General features: G+C 39.9%; 1 protein-coding gene and 1 long non-coding RNA gene across 3 annotated transcripts in view; one reads left to right on the top strand and one right to left on the bottom strand.

The window, feature by feature from the left end:
• Positions 1-8,080, bottom strand: part of NOL10 (nucleolar protein 10) — a 55,773-nt gene extending 47,693 nt beyond the window's left edge. For both annotated transcript variants that reach the window (XM_026097199.2, XM_026097200.2), the window contains exons 1-5: positions 7,952-8,080; positions 6,618-6,663; positions 5,762-5,860; positions 4,981-5,058; positions 3,121-3,158 (exon numbers count right to left, since the gene is read on the bottom strand). In XM_026097199.2, coding sequence (XP_025952984.1) covers positions 3,121-3,158; positions 4,981-5,058; positions 5,762-5,860; positions 6,618-6,663; positions 7,952-8,017 — 327 coding nt within the window. In that variant the 5' untranslated portion in view covers positions 8,018-8,080. The remainder of the gene's footprint in view (positions 1-3,120; positions 3,159-4,980; positions 5,059-5,761; positions 5,861-6,617; positions 6,664-7,951) is intronic.
• Positions 8,081-8,469: 389 nt separating this feature from the next.
• On the top strand, positions 8,470-11,253 carry LOC112981486 (uncharacterized). Its single transcript, XR_003258723.2, has 2 exons — positions 8,470-8,596; positions 9,845-11,253. It is a non-coding gene; the product is annotated as an uncharacterized LOC112981486 (long non-coding RNA).
• Positions 11,254-14,951: the final 3,698 nt, after the last annotated feature.

The following is a 14,951-nucleotide window of genomic DNA, read 5'->3' as shown; positions in this document are numbered from 1 at the left end:
TTACTTTAGAATAGATATAGTCCATGTCTTCATGCATCTGGTACACAGTTAAGAATTTTTAAGAATTCCCCACTGCTGGACTATATTGTTAGCAATGCTAATAATGATGAGAATCTCGGGAAAGACCAAGTACCACTGTGGTTTTAAATCTGTCACCTTTGTTCATATACCTATATATTTTTCCCTTATGGGACATGAACAAAGTACTAACTGGATTATTACTTCAAAAAAAAATTGATCACCAAGTCTCCTCTTAGTTATGCCTCTTCTGTTATCAGAAACCCCAATGTTTCAACTTTTATTCATAGGTGGGCCCTTCTAAGATCCAAAACAAAGTGGAATATTGTCTTTCAGAAGTGTAACTACTGTTTCATACAAGAGCACAGATGCAGCTGCATAGGTGATATCAAACAACGACAATCCTGAAAACAAACACTTCATCACTGTGAGGATGGCTGAATGCTGGGACAGATTGTCTGGAGAGGTTGTAGAGCCTCTATCCTCTGAGATATTTAAAACCTGACTAGATGCGGTCCTGGGCAACCTGCTCTAACCAACCTTGCTTGAGCAGGGGAGTTCGGCCTGCTGATTTCCAGTAGTTGCTTCCAACCATAACTGTTCTGTGATTCTGTTTTTCATATACAACCCAATCAACTGTGTGCCTAATACCTTCATATTTTTAATTGCAGGTCTAAAACAAGCAAAGCTCTTTACTTCTTTAAACCAATGCTCAGATCAAATCTTTCCTCTATTGTAACTATTAAGTCACCACAAAAGAAGAAATTTCTGCAGCTTTGTGCAGTACAGAAGCTAAGAAAATTCACAAGAACCACAAAAAATTAAATCATATTTAAATTAAATAACAATGTCACATTCTTTTAGCAAATTAATAGGAAGCCATCAAAAAACTGTTATCAGGAAGAGAGAAGATTCAGTGAGAATGATGCATTTCTCATTTTCAATGAGAAATGTTGTGCATATCCATTCTTCTCTCACTCTCTACAGTATTGGAATTAAAGACATTTATGTTTTCTTTTATTATCATTAGATACAATTCAGTGGAAATCATGTTTGTCTTTCCTTCTTATTATATTAATTTCAGTCACTAGTTGAAATTATAACCTTTGGGTAGCAAAAGCAGAGCTCCTGGTATGCGGCAAAAATCACTAAGTGGAAACTCATGTCTTTTTGCAGAAGGCTGAGGAAGAAAAGATTTTCTCTTTTCTCACATTTTTACTCTTTCCTCAGTCTAAAACTGGGAAAGCACAGAAGCGTACCTGGGATTGTGGATGCCAATTTGAAATGAGCCAGCAGCATGTTCCCAGTGTGAAACAGCAAACCAGACTCAAAAGGCTACATTAGGAGCATCATGGCAGCAGATCGAGTGGAAGCTATTTTCCATGCTATACTCAGTGCTCCTGAGGCAATGGGTCTAGTTTGGGGCCTCCCACTTCAAGAGGGATGCTGAGAGGATGAGGAGGGCTACAAAAACAGACAAGGGATAGAACACTTGATGTACAAGGAAAGGTTGAGGGGGCTTGGTTTGTTTAATTAAGCAAAGAGGATCCCATGGGACAATCTAATAGCAGTGTACAACTAAAGTTACAAGATGACAGACTCACAATCTTCTCAGCCACAGAACATTAAAGCAACAGCAAAAAACTGAGGTTTGGAGGGTCAGTTTGAACATTAATAAAAAAAATTCTTTACGAAGAGGTAGCACAGCATTTCAGCAATTTATCCAGAGTTTACTGCATCTCCAATGCTTCCAGCTTTCAAAAGTATTGGCAACAGTCCTGCTTCAAGCATTAAATCACCTCCCTTTCCAATCAGTATTTCTATGATTCCAAGTGTTTGAGAAATTACACTTGAAACATTGTTGTCTCTTTTTAATCATGTTTAAGACATAAATAAAACAACCACCTGAAAATGGTTTTCTTTCTAATGATTAGCTACACTTTTGGAAAATAAAATCGAAGACAAGGTTGCGTTAAATTGCCAAGCTAGGGCTCCGGCCTGGAATATAGTACCAATTTTAGTTTAGGACATGTGCGAGACTTGCTAGTAACCAGCCAGAAACAGATCTCTGAACATATGTTTCTCACCCACATAGCTGTTTGGTCTTTACAACAGGAAACATTCTCCCACAGACAAACAGACAGGTTGGAGACAACTGTACTATATCATCAGTGCCACCTTCTACTTGAATTCACACACATGCTTAGAAAACTTACAGGGGGAAATTTTGAAAAGACTAGACCTAGAAAGTTACATGATAATGTCTCTGACAAAATGGAAACATTTATTAAAACAAACCACAGCAGAAATACTAAGGTCTCATCTCAGAAAAATATTTCAGTAAACACTTAACTGTGAAATAACAGCTTGTCCCAATGAAATCAGCAAAATTACTTACACAACTAAATTTCATTTTTAATTGGCACATAATACCCTGATGAATCAGCAAAGGAAATTTTATAGAAAGAGGTAGTATCTTTTTTTACACCAACTGTCGTAGCTTTAGAAAACAGATGAGCTTTCAAGCACGTAAACTCTGTTTCAGGTCCTCAGCAGAATCAGAAGAGGTATCTGCATCAGACCTGAAGAAAGGCTCATGGGCCTAAGAACTCCACTGTTTTCTCTAGTTACAGCAGTTCACAAAACAAAAGATACTACTTCTCTCCACTATTTTTGCCTCATTCATATGCTTAGATCATTGTGACTACAACAATACTGCCAAATCAGGCTATTTACTTAGTTGTAGCTATCCCACCTTTCAAAAATGGTGCATCTGGACTACTGTCACAAGTGATCATGATTATATTACCATAAGAAGAATGATTAATTCTGCTTTTCACATTATTTTATTCATAGAATAGATCATTATTTGAATTTTTTCTCTACTACAGGCAAAAGACTTTAAAGGTGGTAATGCAAATTACAGCACAAAGAGGCAAAGAAAACAAACAATACTTTGAAGGTATAAAAATGTTTACTTTTTTTAATTATTATTTTTCTGTTCCAAAAGTTGTGATTGACTGCCTTAACTATATTTGAAAATGCATTTTAATATATACATTAAACATTTTCTCATTTATACATTGAAAACATTAAACATACCTTTGAGTAATCATCTGATAAAATCTCAAACGTAACCACTAGAGGAGAGAGCAAGAAGGTTAAGTCAAATAAGTAAGAAAACTTATTTGCAAGCATTGGCATAAATCCTGAAAACATTTACATTTATGTTAACCTTTAGTCATGTAAGTATTCCCCACAGGTGTCAATGCATCATATAGGCATTGTGATAAAATCTTTAATTATATAACTTAATTTGCAAAACAGTAAGTTCTTTTCTAAAACTTTAGAAACATATGAAGCATCTTGTAATCTTTTTATCATTCTTGTACATTTGAGACTTTCCTCAACACAATGCCCAACCACGTATTTATTGACTCAAGGAAGGTCTAATCCAATGGTTTTCAGTGTGTGTGTGTGGTCCATGAATCTTTGACAATGCACAAAAGATGATTAAAAAGAAAAAAAAAAAGAGTTCAGATATGCTACACAGAAGTCTGCATACATGAACTTTCTAAGGTGTCAGCACTTCCACAGAAAAAGTTTTAAGAATCCAATAATCACAAATTTGAAAGTTATTATCTACACTGACTGAAATGTATTGAACTTCAGCTAGCTTTAAATGAACTGGGTCAGGAACATTAGGTAGTAGCTGCTTCACCTAAGCTGGCTACATTTAAATGAGTTAGCTTATTCAAAGTTACCTGAAGTGACTCTATGCTAATTTCAAAGTAAACATAACTTCACAGTCTAGTGAGACGGCAGTTCTAAAAAATTTAAACTTTAAACTCAAATATATCAGCAAGTATTCACTATTACAATGACTTTTACTCCTTGAAAAAATCAGGTCTCACTCTTGCCACCTCTTCTCCTCTCCAGCCACTCTCAACCCTGACCCCTACACCTCCTCTCCTCTTTCTTACTTGCAACACTGTCCCTTCACTACACGATTCCTCGTAGTACTTAGGCATAGTGTAAGAAAACACCACTATGCTTTGCTCCCCTTTTCCTGACCTAATTCAGTGGTTCTCAATTTTCATTTTTACTCCACAGTTTTGCACACATTGCAGCTAGACCATGGTTTCATTTTTCTGTAATGACTTGAGACTTCTGCCACTCCCTACTCATCCCTGTTTTGTTCACACGTGTATCCCAGCCTTCAGCCCTTAGTCTTCCTATTTTAACTAAACATGCACGTGCGCGCGTGCACGCACACACACACAAACACACACACACACAAAAAGCCTTCCCCAAATCCATGCAGCTCTGATCTCCTCCCCTAGTCTAACCTTCCAGCAGATTCTCCCTCACTTGTTGTCCAGATGGCTCCTTGCTGTCCTCACTATAGTTTTTCTCCATCCAAAACACTAGCAAAGAAGATGTAATTAGGGCCTTGTCCATGCTACCACCCAGCCCTAAGGTACCTTTGCTTCCACAAAAAAACTCAGGGAATTCTCTTCCTTCTGTAACTCAGACAGTGAGCGTGGGCTCCAGTAGGAAAACGATGAGAATTCACTGAAGTAATGATGGCGCAACCACCACACTGCACTTATCTACCTTAGGACTTCACAGAAGGAAGAGAAAAGAAGGGAGAACTTGCTGCTATCTAGCCATCACACACACACGTACCATTCCTCAGAATTGTGGTCTTTGGCCACATTCATTCTCCAAGTGCCATGTTTAGTGGCTTGAAGTGAATGCTACTTCTTCATTTGGCTCCAAGGGAAGAAAGAACTTATAAAAGGGAAGGGATAAAGATCAGGTGACATCTTCCTCTAGATTCCTGTGTCATTCCCTACCCCCAATACATTCTGGCCTCCTCAACATAGTGAAGGAAACGTGCACTTTAGTTAAATCTGAATTATATGTGAAAGGTAGTAAGCAGTCATATCTTGCACTAACCTTCAGAATCTAAGCACCTTTCAAATTTCTGGGACAACTGATAGGTATCAAAACAGCGGATCCTTGGCTTATAAGTTCCTGAAAGAAAAAATTGATCCTTAATTAAAAAAAAAACAAACAAAAAGATAACACCAAAGCATGTGTTTTGACAATAAAGTCTTACATATACAGACTTTACTGTATTTCAACTACAAGAATTCTGACCTTATAAAACAACAAAAGTATCAAAAGGTCTGTGATTGGGAAAACAGGTCTCTGTAACTAACCTTAAAAGATTCAGGCTTTGATGTCTGAAAGTCTTCTACCTATACAAAGGTTCTTTTGATTACTGGATACATTATTTAAAATTGAATAATATCTTCCAGTTGGTGTGAAAGACCAAGTCTTCTTATGCTAATAAGTTCTACTTAAAGGATTCAGGTTTGTAGTGTGCTTCAGTAGTTATGAAATGTAGTATTATCTGCTGACATTTAAAGCAATACTCAAATAACAATGTTCAGAAGTTATATATACATATATAAAATAAAAATAATTAGGAACTTAGTTTTCAACAGTATCCTAAAAAGAAAGATACCTGTATTCTAAAAACAAATGTTTCAGCACAGTATCATAATACCAAGATATTGGTTCTATCACATCATAACAGTAAACTCAAAGTCTAAGCAATGCTCCATTTTAAAAAAACCCTCTACCTTAAATACCTTAAATAGTAAGGTCTTCTGCAGTCAAGATTTCCTACTACTTTCAGCCTTTGCTATAGAGAGATATTTAGTTAACTCACCAACTGCCATAATATACTGTCCATCTCTTGACACCTTAATCTTTGTGCTAATCGTTGGCATCTCAAAGTCTTGAATAAGTTCAATTCTTCTACGAATATCTATAAAAAAATTGTTTTTAAAGATAGTAGTACTGTATCAGTCAAAAAGTGTAAGGGTTTCTTGTACACTGAATGAACTGAATACAGAAAATTAGTCTTGATCTTTTAAGTGTAAATAAGATATGCTATGTGGAGATTAATACAGTCTGTTAACCCTGAGAAGTAGGCTACCTCCATGCAGAATAAATGTCTATTCTGAGGTAGCAAATATGTAATACATTATTACATATTAGCAAATATGTATCATACATTTTATACAACTGAGAGGTCGTATAATATATTCCAACATCCTGTTACCTCTTTGTAAGTGTTTTAGTTGGGAAAGTATTTTTACATGGCACTTCTTATGATACTTAAATGGCCATCCTTTTTTCTGCAGAACAAGCTCAGGCTAAAATGATGATGTTCCTGCACTGCTCTAAACACAGCAGAACACACATAAAGAACTCAGTAGTTGGGCTTTATCATAAAATATACATGGAATGTACCCATCATGATTTTGTTCAATCTACAATCCCAATACTTAATGTGTGGAACTTAAAACGATACTGATAATATTCTATTCACATTAAGCTATATAGGAAGCTAAAGTATGGTCTTCTAAGCTTAATTCTTCGTAGCTTTTTTGTAGCTATCAAAATATGAGCTAGATGTAACTAACTTTCTTTTATCAGTTTGTAATTTGTACAATTCTGGACTTTCATGTTGTACACATGCAACCACGTATTATTAAGGACTATATCATGGGACAACGCACCAACATCTTTCTTCTGTAAAGCTCTTTTCTTCCTGTCAGAGAGCCACTGAAAGAAAATAAATTACATCTATCATCAGTATTGTTTATTACACATAAAGAAACCAGACAATTGCTTAAAGTTCATCAAACTTGAAAGTATAAGAAATTTAGGACCTGTCAGGCACATTCATTTTTTTTCTATTCATTAATTACATTAAAAATTCCATTAGTAAGCTTAACAATTTTACATTTTAAAAAAACATTACTTTTTAAGTTGCTGAGTGTCTGTAGAATAACATAACTACCACTAGAGATACAGGTATTCAAACTGCATTTTTAGTTTAAAAATATTTGTAACTGTTTTAGCTAACACCCCCCCCCACACACGCACACAATATAAGCATATATAAAAAAAGTCAATCAGAACAGTTTTGGAAGCCGCTCCGGTCTTGACTGGAGCTACACACGTAGCATCAGCTCAGAATTCCAGAACTTACAAACTTGGAATGATCTGGATAACTCAGGAAAGGAATGGGACCCAAAAGAATAATACGTTAACAGTCCCCTGGCTTTTTAAGACTTCTGCTGTAAGAACACAGAAACAGCCACGCGTCGTCAGATGTGGCCCAGCTACACGACCTACAGCAGCAGTCAGTGACAGGCACCCAGGGAGCAGAACAAGAATGCAGCAGGACACAGCGATGGTTTCCCCGCCTGCTCCCCAGTCTCCACCAGAGCAAAGCCCTAGCCCTTCTTTGCATTTATCAGCCCGTGATGATTTTTCTTATGCGGATCCATCCATCTCCTTTTTGATCCACGCGGACTTTTGAGGCCTCGCGGTAACGCGCTCCAGAGCCGCACAGCACCCCGCCGTGAAACTAAACCCAGCCCCGCCAGCGGCAGGAGGGCGGCACGAAAACACCGGCAAAGGACAAGCCGGCCTCTAAACCGCCCGCGAACCGGGCGGCACCTCCACCTCTGCCTCCGAGGCACCGCTTCGTTTCCGACAAAAGGGGGTCGAGAGGAGCGCCGAGCCACACGGGCAGCCCCCGCGCACCCCCTCCCCGGCGGCTCCCGCCTTCCCGCAGCCCGCTCTGCCCCTCCTCCGCCCCCCGCCGCGGGGAGGGGCGGCAGGGGCAGCTCGGGCGCCGCGCCGCCCCGACGCAGGCCTCCCCCGCCCGGGACGCTTCTCGCCACACGCCCCTGCCGGCTCCGGGTCCCGGCTCGGGGCCGCCACGAGGCGCGGGAAGTGCCGGCGGCCGCGCCGCGCTCCCTCCCCTCACGGCGAGGGCGGAGAGCGCGCGCGCGCTGCGCCGCGGCCGTTGGGGCGCCGCCCTGCGCTGCCGCTCGCTCACCTCCGGGAGGCTCCTGCCGGCGCTGAGGCTGTAGATCTTCACCTCGTTGAGGCTGGAGACCTGCATGGCGGCGGCCCTGCGCCCCCGCGCGCCTCTTCCTGCTGCTAGGGGAAGCGGAAGGCAGCGGGCGAGGCCGGCGCGCGAGCGGCTTCCGGGCCGCGGGCCGGGCGGTCGCTACCGGCGCGGGGTGCGGTTGGGCGCGGCGGTTGCGCGGCTGCAGGTCCGGGCGCCTCGGGCCTGCGGCTGTGGCGCGGGGAGGTGGGCTTCGCCCTGGCCTCCCCTTCCCCGTACGCGTGTGCCGGGGGCAGCGAGGGCGGCGGCGTGGCGCTCTCCCCCGCCCCGGCGCTGTGTGCGCTTGCGCTCGCGTCCGTGGCGTTTGGGCTAACCCGCAGGGGCCACCGCATCCCGCGCTCGCATCCCGCTCCTCCAAACGCGGCCTCTGCAGCTCTTGAGCAGGTGCCTGGAGATGCCGCACTTCGTGCCGCAGTCAGGGGTTTGCTGGAGGCCCGCGGTAGTGCCCTCGCCGAGAGAAAGGTGGCTTCTACGCGGCAGGCAGGCAGCGGGCAGCGTCTGTGCTGGGCCGCTCTTCAGGAAGCAGGGACCTCCCAGCCAGCCCTGACATGAGTTGTCACTGCACCAAGGAAGGTGGGAGAGAGTGGGGCGGGAAGAGAGAAGTATATTGAGGATACAGGGGAGAAGTTAAGTCAGATGCAGCTCCGTAAGAAGCCAGGCTTTGTTAATTCCACTGCTTATAGAAAAGTTGTTTATTCTTAGCTACTAACACTTTCCCAAAGCATTAGTAAGTCATTTCTGACATTCAGAAATACCTGTGCAAGCTACTGCCAGGCATAACAACGGATTTGTGTTTATGGAGCAGGTTGGCAAAAGGGTGACTGTGCTGCACAATCTGTGGTTCTCTTCATTGTTATATAAAATCCCTTTTTGTAACATTAAAACATAAACCTTGTTGTCTGTCCACAAGGTAGCTAGCATTGCTGTTCCAAACAGTCTTAAGTCACCAAGGCAGATGTTCCTTTTACAGACTTTGTTCGGGAGGTTAATTTTCTTGACCTAACAGCAAACCATGTTAGTTATCTGTGGAAAAAAATGAATCCAGAATTTGGTTCATCAGAATCTTGCCAGTAAATATGAAGAACAAGACATATTTTTATTGCTTTGCATCACAGTTTAAACAAGACACAGACATGCAAAAATCAGAACATTTCATTTTTAACTTATGAGAACAACAACAAAAATCTATCAAATTGTATACATCTTAGAAAAGCAATGACTATCATAACTAGATTTCTTATCACTGCAAGATGCAAACTGAAGCTGTTTGAAATAAATCTTCTATCAGTATGGTGTTTCACAGATTATGTGTTTCAGCAATGGTGATACCAATATCATGACTAGAAAGGACTGTTTTATTTCATATTAGAAGGTCTTATAGCTGAGATTCCTGTAAGGTCGACACACCTAACTGTAAGTGTCTAAATGGGTGTTCGATGTTCAAGCTCCCATTCAGAGATCAAAGGCGTAATTTACTTAAATAAATATAGGTTGTCTAGTGGCATTTGAGATGCCTTATAGTATCCAGGACACCTAGATAGGGTTGACATCAGACCTGTGGAAAACCCGTTCCTTTCTGGAGCATAAGCTGGAGGCCAGGCAGGATATGCAAGGACATCTCAAATGGCACTAGAGGCTCAGGCAGCTGAATCTCATCCCTAGTAAATACAATTAATGAAGCCTGAGCAACGTAGCTTGTTAGCCGCTAGATGTCTACTTCAGGGAGAACTGAATCTTTATTTAGGTTCCACTGTCTAATTATCTAGACCATCGCTGGCTATAAATAGACATTTAAAGCTTAATTTGCTTGCCCACACATAGGTGTCTCATGTGATTTGCAATGCCCCAGGATATCCAAGACATCTATATGGGATTGGTTGATGTGGCACAAGATCTGTAGAAGACCATCACCCTTCTGCAACAGCAGCTGAAGGCAGGATGCTCCAGGACGCCTCAAAAGCCATTAGACAGGGTCAGGAGGACTAAACCTACAAAGAATTCCTGAAATTCGCAGAGGTAGAGCCACTGGAGATTCTGACATGTTAGAGAGCTGTGTGACTTTCTTTGGATGAGGCTGCCCGAAAGATTCTTGTTCCTCTTGTCCATTCTCCAGACCCATTTCAATGACCACAGCGCAAAAGAAGAGGGGCAGACTTCAGAGGTTCTTGCTGGACAGCAGGAAGCAACATTTTATTTCAAGTTACTTGAAACTGAAATTTCTCGTTCCTTTTATCAAATTCAGCTCTCATGCAAAGTTGATAAATCCAAGCCTTGTCATTCACACATGTAATATTTCTTAGAAAATTGTAAGAGAAAAGATCAGCTAGAATTCAGACTATTAGAGTTTCAGTCCAGATAACCTGAGACGCTAAATCTGCCTGTTACACTTACTGCAGATGAGTTCAAAAATCAGTATCTGAATGATGCACAAGCTTTTTGCTTCATGTATACTATGATTCTTAGTTGCATGTAGTAACCATATACTTTCAGATTTTCCATTGGAATGAATATAGATGAACAGTTAGGCATACTGATTACAAATAGGTGTGATACAGAATGCTTTCAACTAAGACCAAATTATTTTGTGTGCTTTGTCTTATTTTCACTAGTGTCAGAATTTGCTTTGTGCATTACCTTGTGAAATACATAATGCAGTGTTGTGAAACAATGTAGTGACAAGCAAACTGAAAATAATCTTTACTGGCTTTGATGACCATGGATGCACATGGTGTCCCTTCAGCATAGTGCAGTTTTGAATTTCCAGCTGTTCTACACAGATTTCTTGTTCTGCTGCTGTGACATTCTCAAATCTGTGGAACTATAAATATTGTGCAGATGTTTATTTACTGTTTAAAATCATGTGATTGTTTCCCTCCAGAAGACAACAGGCGACCTACTTCTTAAAAAAGTAATTAAGAAATTTGACAGAGAACTAATGATTCACAGTGTTAAATTAACTTACATGTTATAAAATAGGCATTTTAACTTTTCCTATCATTGATCTGATTGTTGTATTCATGATACATTACCTGTATTCAAACTGGGACCTTTGCTTATGTAGGAAACATTTATTAATATGGCATTATTACCACAGACCTAATCCATACATAGTTTGGTTTTTGGTAACTATTTCATATTTTGCTTGCATATGCAACCATGAGTCTCTCTCTTTTGCTATGAAAATGCCCAGTGATGTCATTGCATAAACAATAGATGCTTATTTTTCTTCATTTCTTGTGTAGTGTTCAGTTGACAGTAAATGAAATTGCAAGGCATGCAATATAGGTTTCCAAACAGACACCAAGCATCAGAAGGATTTAAATATTTTGTAAATGGAAAGCAGTGGAAAAAAAAAGCCCAAAGGCTAATTAATAAGTATAGTAGTTCTAAAATTAAGTTATGCAAGAAATCATGGCTAGAGCATTCCAGAAGTAGGAGGCCTGAGTCCCATAGCCACTTACGTTTCATACATCTCTGAGCAAAACCTGATGGTTGTCATATTCCTCAAGAGTGGAAATTGAGAGTTTAAACTCCCCCCTGCAGGGTCATGAGATTTCGGATATAATCACATGCTTAGCATTTCCTCTTGGCCACTTCTAGACGGGTTTCTGTCTCAGCATGAAGGATTTATGGATCCCATCCTGACATGCTCATAGTTGTACTCCTTTTGTCGGTATCATGGTTTCCAGGGCCCTGGCGGGGGTTTTCCACCCATTCAGAGAGGAAGGCTCTGACATGTATAATAGGGAATATTTTACTCAGTAAGTGGCTTCAGAGTAGCCCCTACACCTACAAACTCCTACAAGCCCCTGCAAACACACAACTATTCTAAATTATTATTAATGCTTTTATTTCTTTTGGGGACAGTGACAATTATTTTGTCACATTTTGTCTTCATTTATGAACAAAATCTGCCATACATACACTTCAATTTGTTCAATATACCTAACCAAGACATCTAACCCAAACTGGGGAGCTTGTCCCCTTGCTCTATGTCGTCAATGAAGAGAAGTGGGCTTCCTCAAGCATACAGCTCATCTAACTCAGCTTCTGTCTTCCAAGGAGCCTTTTCCCACAGGTGATTGCTGTGAATACCCTTCTCTTTTTTATACTGTGGTATGCTTCTGCTACAATATAATATATGATTAATTATGTGTCAATGTCACACTTTCAAAGCCACCTGTATGTTACAATTTGGGCCTCAGAACCCACAAATTATATGCTTATTTCTCAAAACTGAACAGATACTTTGAAATCATTTGGACTTCCAATGTCAAATACCTACAGTCTTTTTATTTCTGTTAATTGCTCAAAAAGAAAATGTGTATGTCCAAAGATAAAACCTGTCAGTCTTGCAGCTCATGTCTGAACAGTGCTAGAATGCAGACCTAGTGCCATGAGGAGTGTTGGCATAGTATAAACTTCTATACTGGCAATTTCAAGCACTGATTAGGAACATAAAATTTTGCTAAATACAAGTTGTCAAGTATGTTTGCATTGAAACTATGTTTTACATTCAGTGTACAAAAGTAAACAGATGTAATTCATCAGGAAGCTCCTCCTATATTTGCACAGTATAAGAGAGTGAATAGCCAATGTTTCCTAAGATTATATTTAAGATATAGATATACAGCTAAGGAATTGTAATGCTTAAAGAAACAGTTTACACACTAATCTTACATCTTAATAGTACACAGAAAACATTTTCAGTTAAGTAGTACAATATTTTATTTCATTGAAATATTGCAGACTATATTTTTAAATATATTACTACCATAACAATAAAACACTCAGAACCAGAAAATGGTATTTTTAAAAGATTCTTTTTATTCAGAGGAAAAAAATATGCATTACTGGGAGACTAAACAAGTAATACCTGTAATAGATGTATAAATTGTTTTACAGAGAACTATAGCTCTGTGGTTGCTGTTTTACAGCTGAATACTTAAAACATAAGCATTCCCATTGATATCAATGTCATCAGTGCCTAGATGATCAACTTTGATTATCTGTTATGAGAAATTTGCCTCAGGAGGTATTTCAAATAGGATATTATAGTGCTTGTCGTGACTGTCTGGAGACTGAGTTTTGCGTATTAGTGTGACATGTGAAGAAGTACTTATACACAGAGCGAGAGGCAAAGCCTCAGAAATGCCATTTGTGCTGATGGATCAAAATGAATAGAAGAACACATGATGATCATAAGGGAATTAGACAGCCTGGAGATCACAAGGCATAACACACAGTGCCAGCTAGGGGAGCAGCGGGGGCACAGGAGCTGTCATAGCTGTGCTACCAGCAGCATGTGCAGCACACGCTCCCTATCTCATGACAGCTGTGTTGCTGCATGATTCTTCCCTCCTCCATCTTCATTGCTGCTTCGTCCAGGCTGAAAAGAGTGTAAAATGGAGAAAAAAAAGATTTAAAAGTCTCAATAAAAACAGGATATGTCATAATAGAAAACATTCTAGAGGACATTGCTTAGGCAAGAATATCAGTTAGTTGATAATTTGCTATTAAAATAATAAAGTAAGTAGCATGGTGACTTGTAATTTAATAAAAGTAGCCAAAGCAAATGATTCTATATGAAAAAATAAGAATCATAAAAATGACATTGCTATAATAAGAACATTTAGGAATGAAATAGCATATATTGTGGAATCCAGAAATCTAAGAGCCCTTTAGCTGAGATATTACCTTATTCTCTCTGATACCCATGCATACGGAAGCATCTAGCATCAGTGCAGCAAATAACGTTTCTCATCTGTTAACACCAGTGTCAACTGACGCAATTTAAATATAAGAAGCTTATGAGAATGTAACATTTCTAAAATGATTCATGCAAAAAAAAAAATCTATTGCTACAACTGCATCAAAGATCCAGTGAAACTCTGTACTTGGTTTGAACTGGGGAAGAACTGCTTTATCTAGGCAGTGAGGTTTTTGTACCTCTCAGACCACCAGCCTGTGAGTAAAAATATGATGTATATTCTTTAACATCAGATAATTCTACTTTCATTATTATTAAAATGTATAGTCTAGATAAACAAAAAAAAAGAAAGATTAGACAATAATCACCATTTCTGTGAATGCCAGTTCAAGGATTCAGTCCTGCCCCCCATCACGCAATCACGCACACATATATCACTATGATAGGTTCTTTGCCTATCCTATGTAAAGTCCTTGGCTGTGCCCTGGAGGACACTATGATTCAAAAGAACTAGACTAATCACAGTTATGAACTCTTACTGTTTAATTAGTCTAGAAAGGAAAAAGCATAAGCCAAAACAAACAAACTCCAACAGTGGTTATTTGAGCTAAAAAATCTGTGTCTTTTTCTGGAGAGCTTTCAGTGGAGGTTGTGCTCCTCCATGTAAGCATTGCTTTTTTATGTATCACTGAGAGAGATTAAAGAGAAAAGGTGAATCCTGTTTTTTATCTCATCTAATCTAAAGACTCTATAAATTTAGAGTCTAAAACCTGAACCTGTATGCAAATAGCCTGAAGTGTGACTCAGATGGAGCAGAGGTATCCCAGTCTAATATTATTATTCAGGTCTCTCATTAGCCGCTTCTGCCTCCTGCGGAGAGATGCCTAAACTCGATAGGGATCTTGCTTTAAGGTTCTCAGAAGTGTTGAGGATTCTGCCTCTGTGCATGGCCAGACCTGCCTGGTCCAAGCAGTTCAAGCCCCACCTCAGTTTAGGACAGATCACGAGGAAAAACAAAGGCGTCCTTCCACTTAAATTCCTGTGGGGCTTCAATTACAATTGGGCACACAGAAACATGACTAAGTCCAGAGCGAAATGCACTGTCTGTGGAAGAAAAAGAACACCAACAACAGGAGACATGTCCAAATGTTATATGGTAGCACAGTGATTAGAGCACTCCATGGAAAATGAGATCTGGATGCACCACTTACTTTGTAA

The sequence above is a fragment of the Dromaius novaehollandiae genome, chromosome 3 (genome assembly GCF_036370855.1).
Source record: "Dromaius novaehollandiae isolate bDroNov1 chromosome 3, bDroNov1.hap1, whole genome shotgun sequence".
NCBI lineage: Eukaryota > Metazoa > Chordata > Aves > Casuariiformes > Dromaiidae > Dromaius > Dromaius novaehollandiae.
Note: the sequence above shows the minus strand (reverse complement) of the source record. Positions and strands in the feature narration are given on the sequence as shown.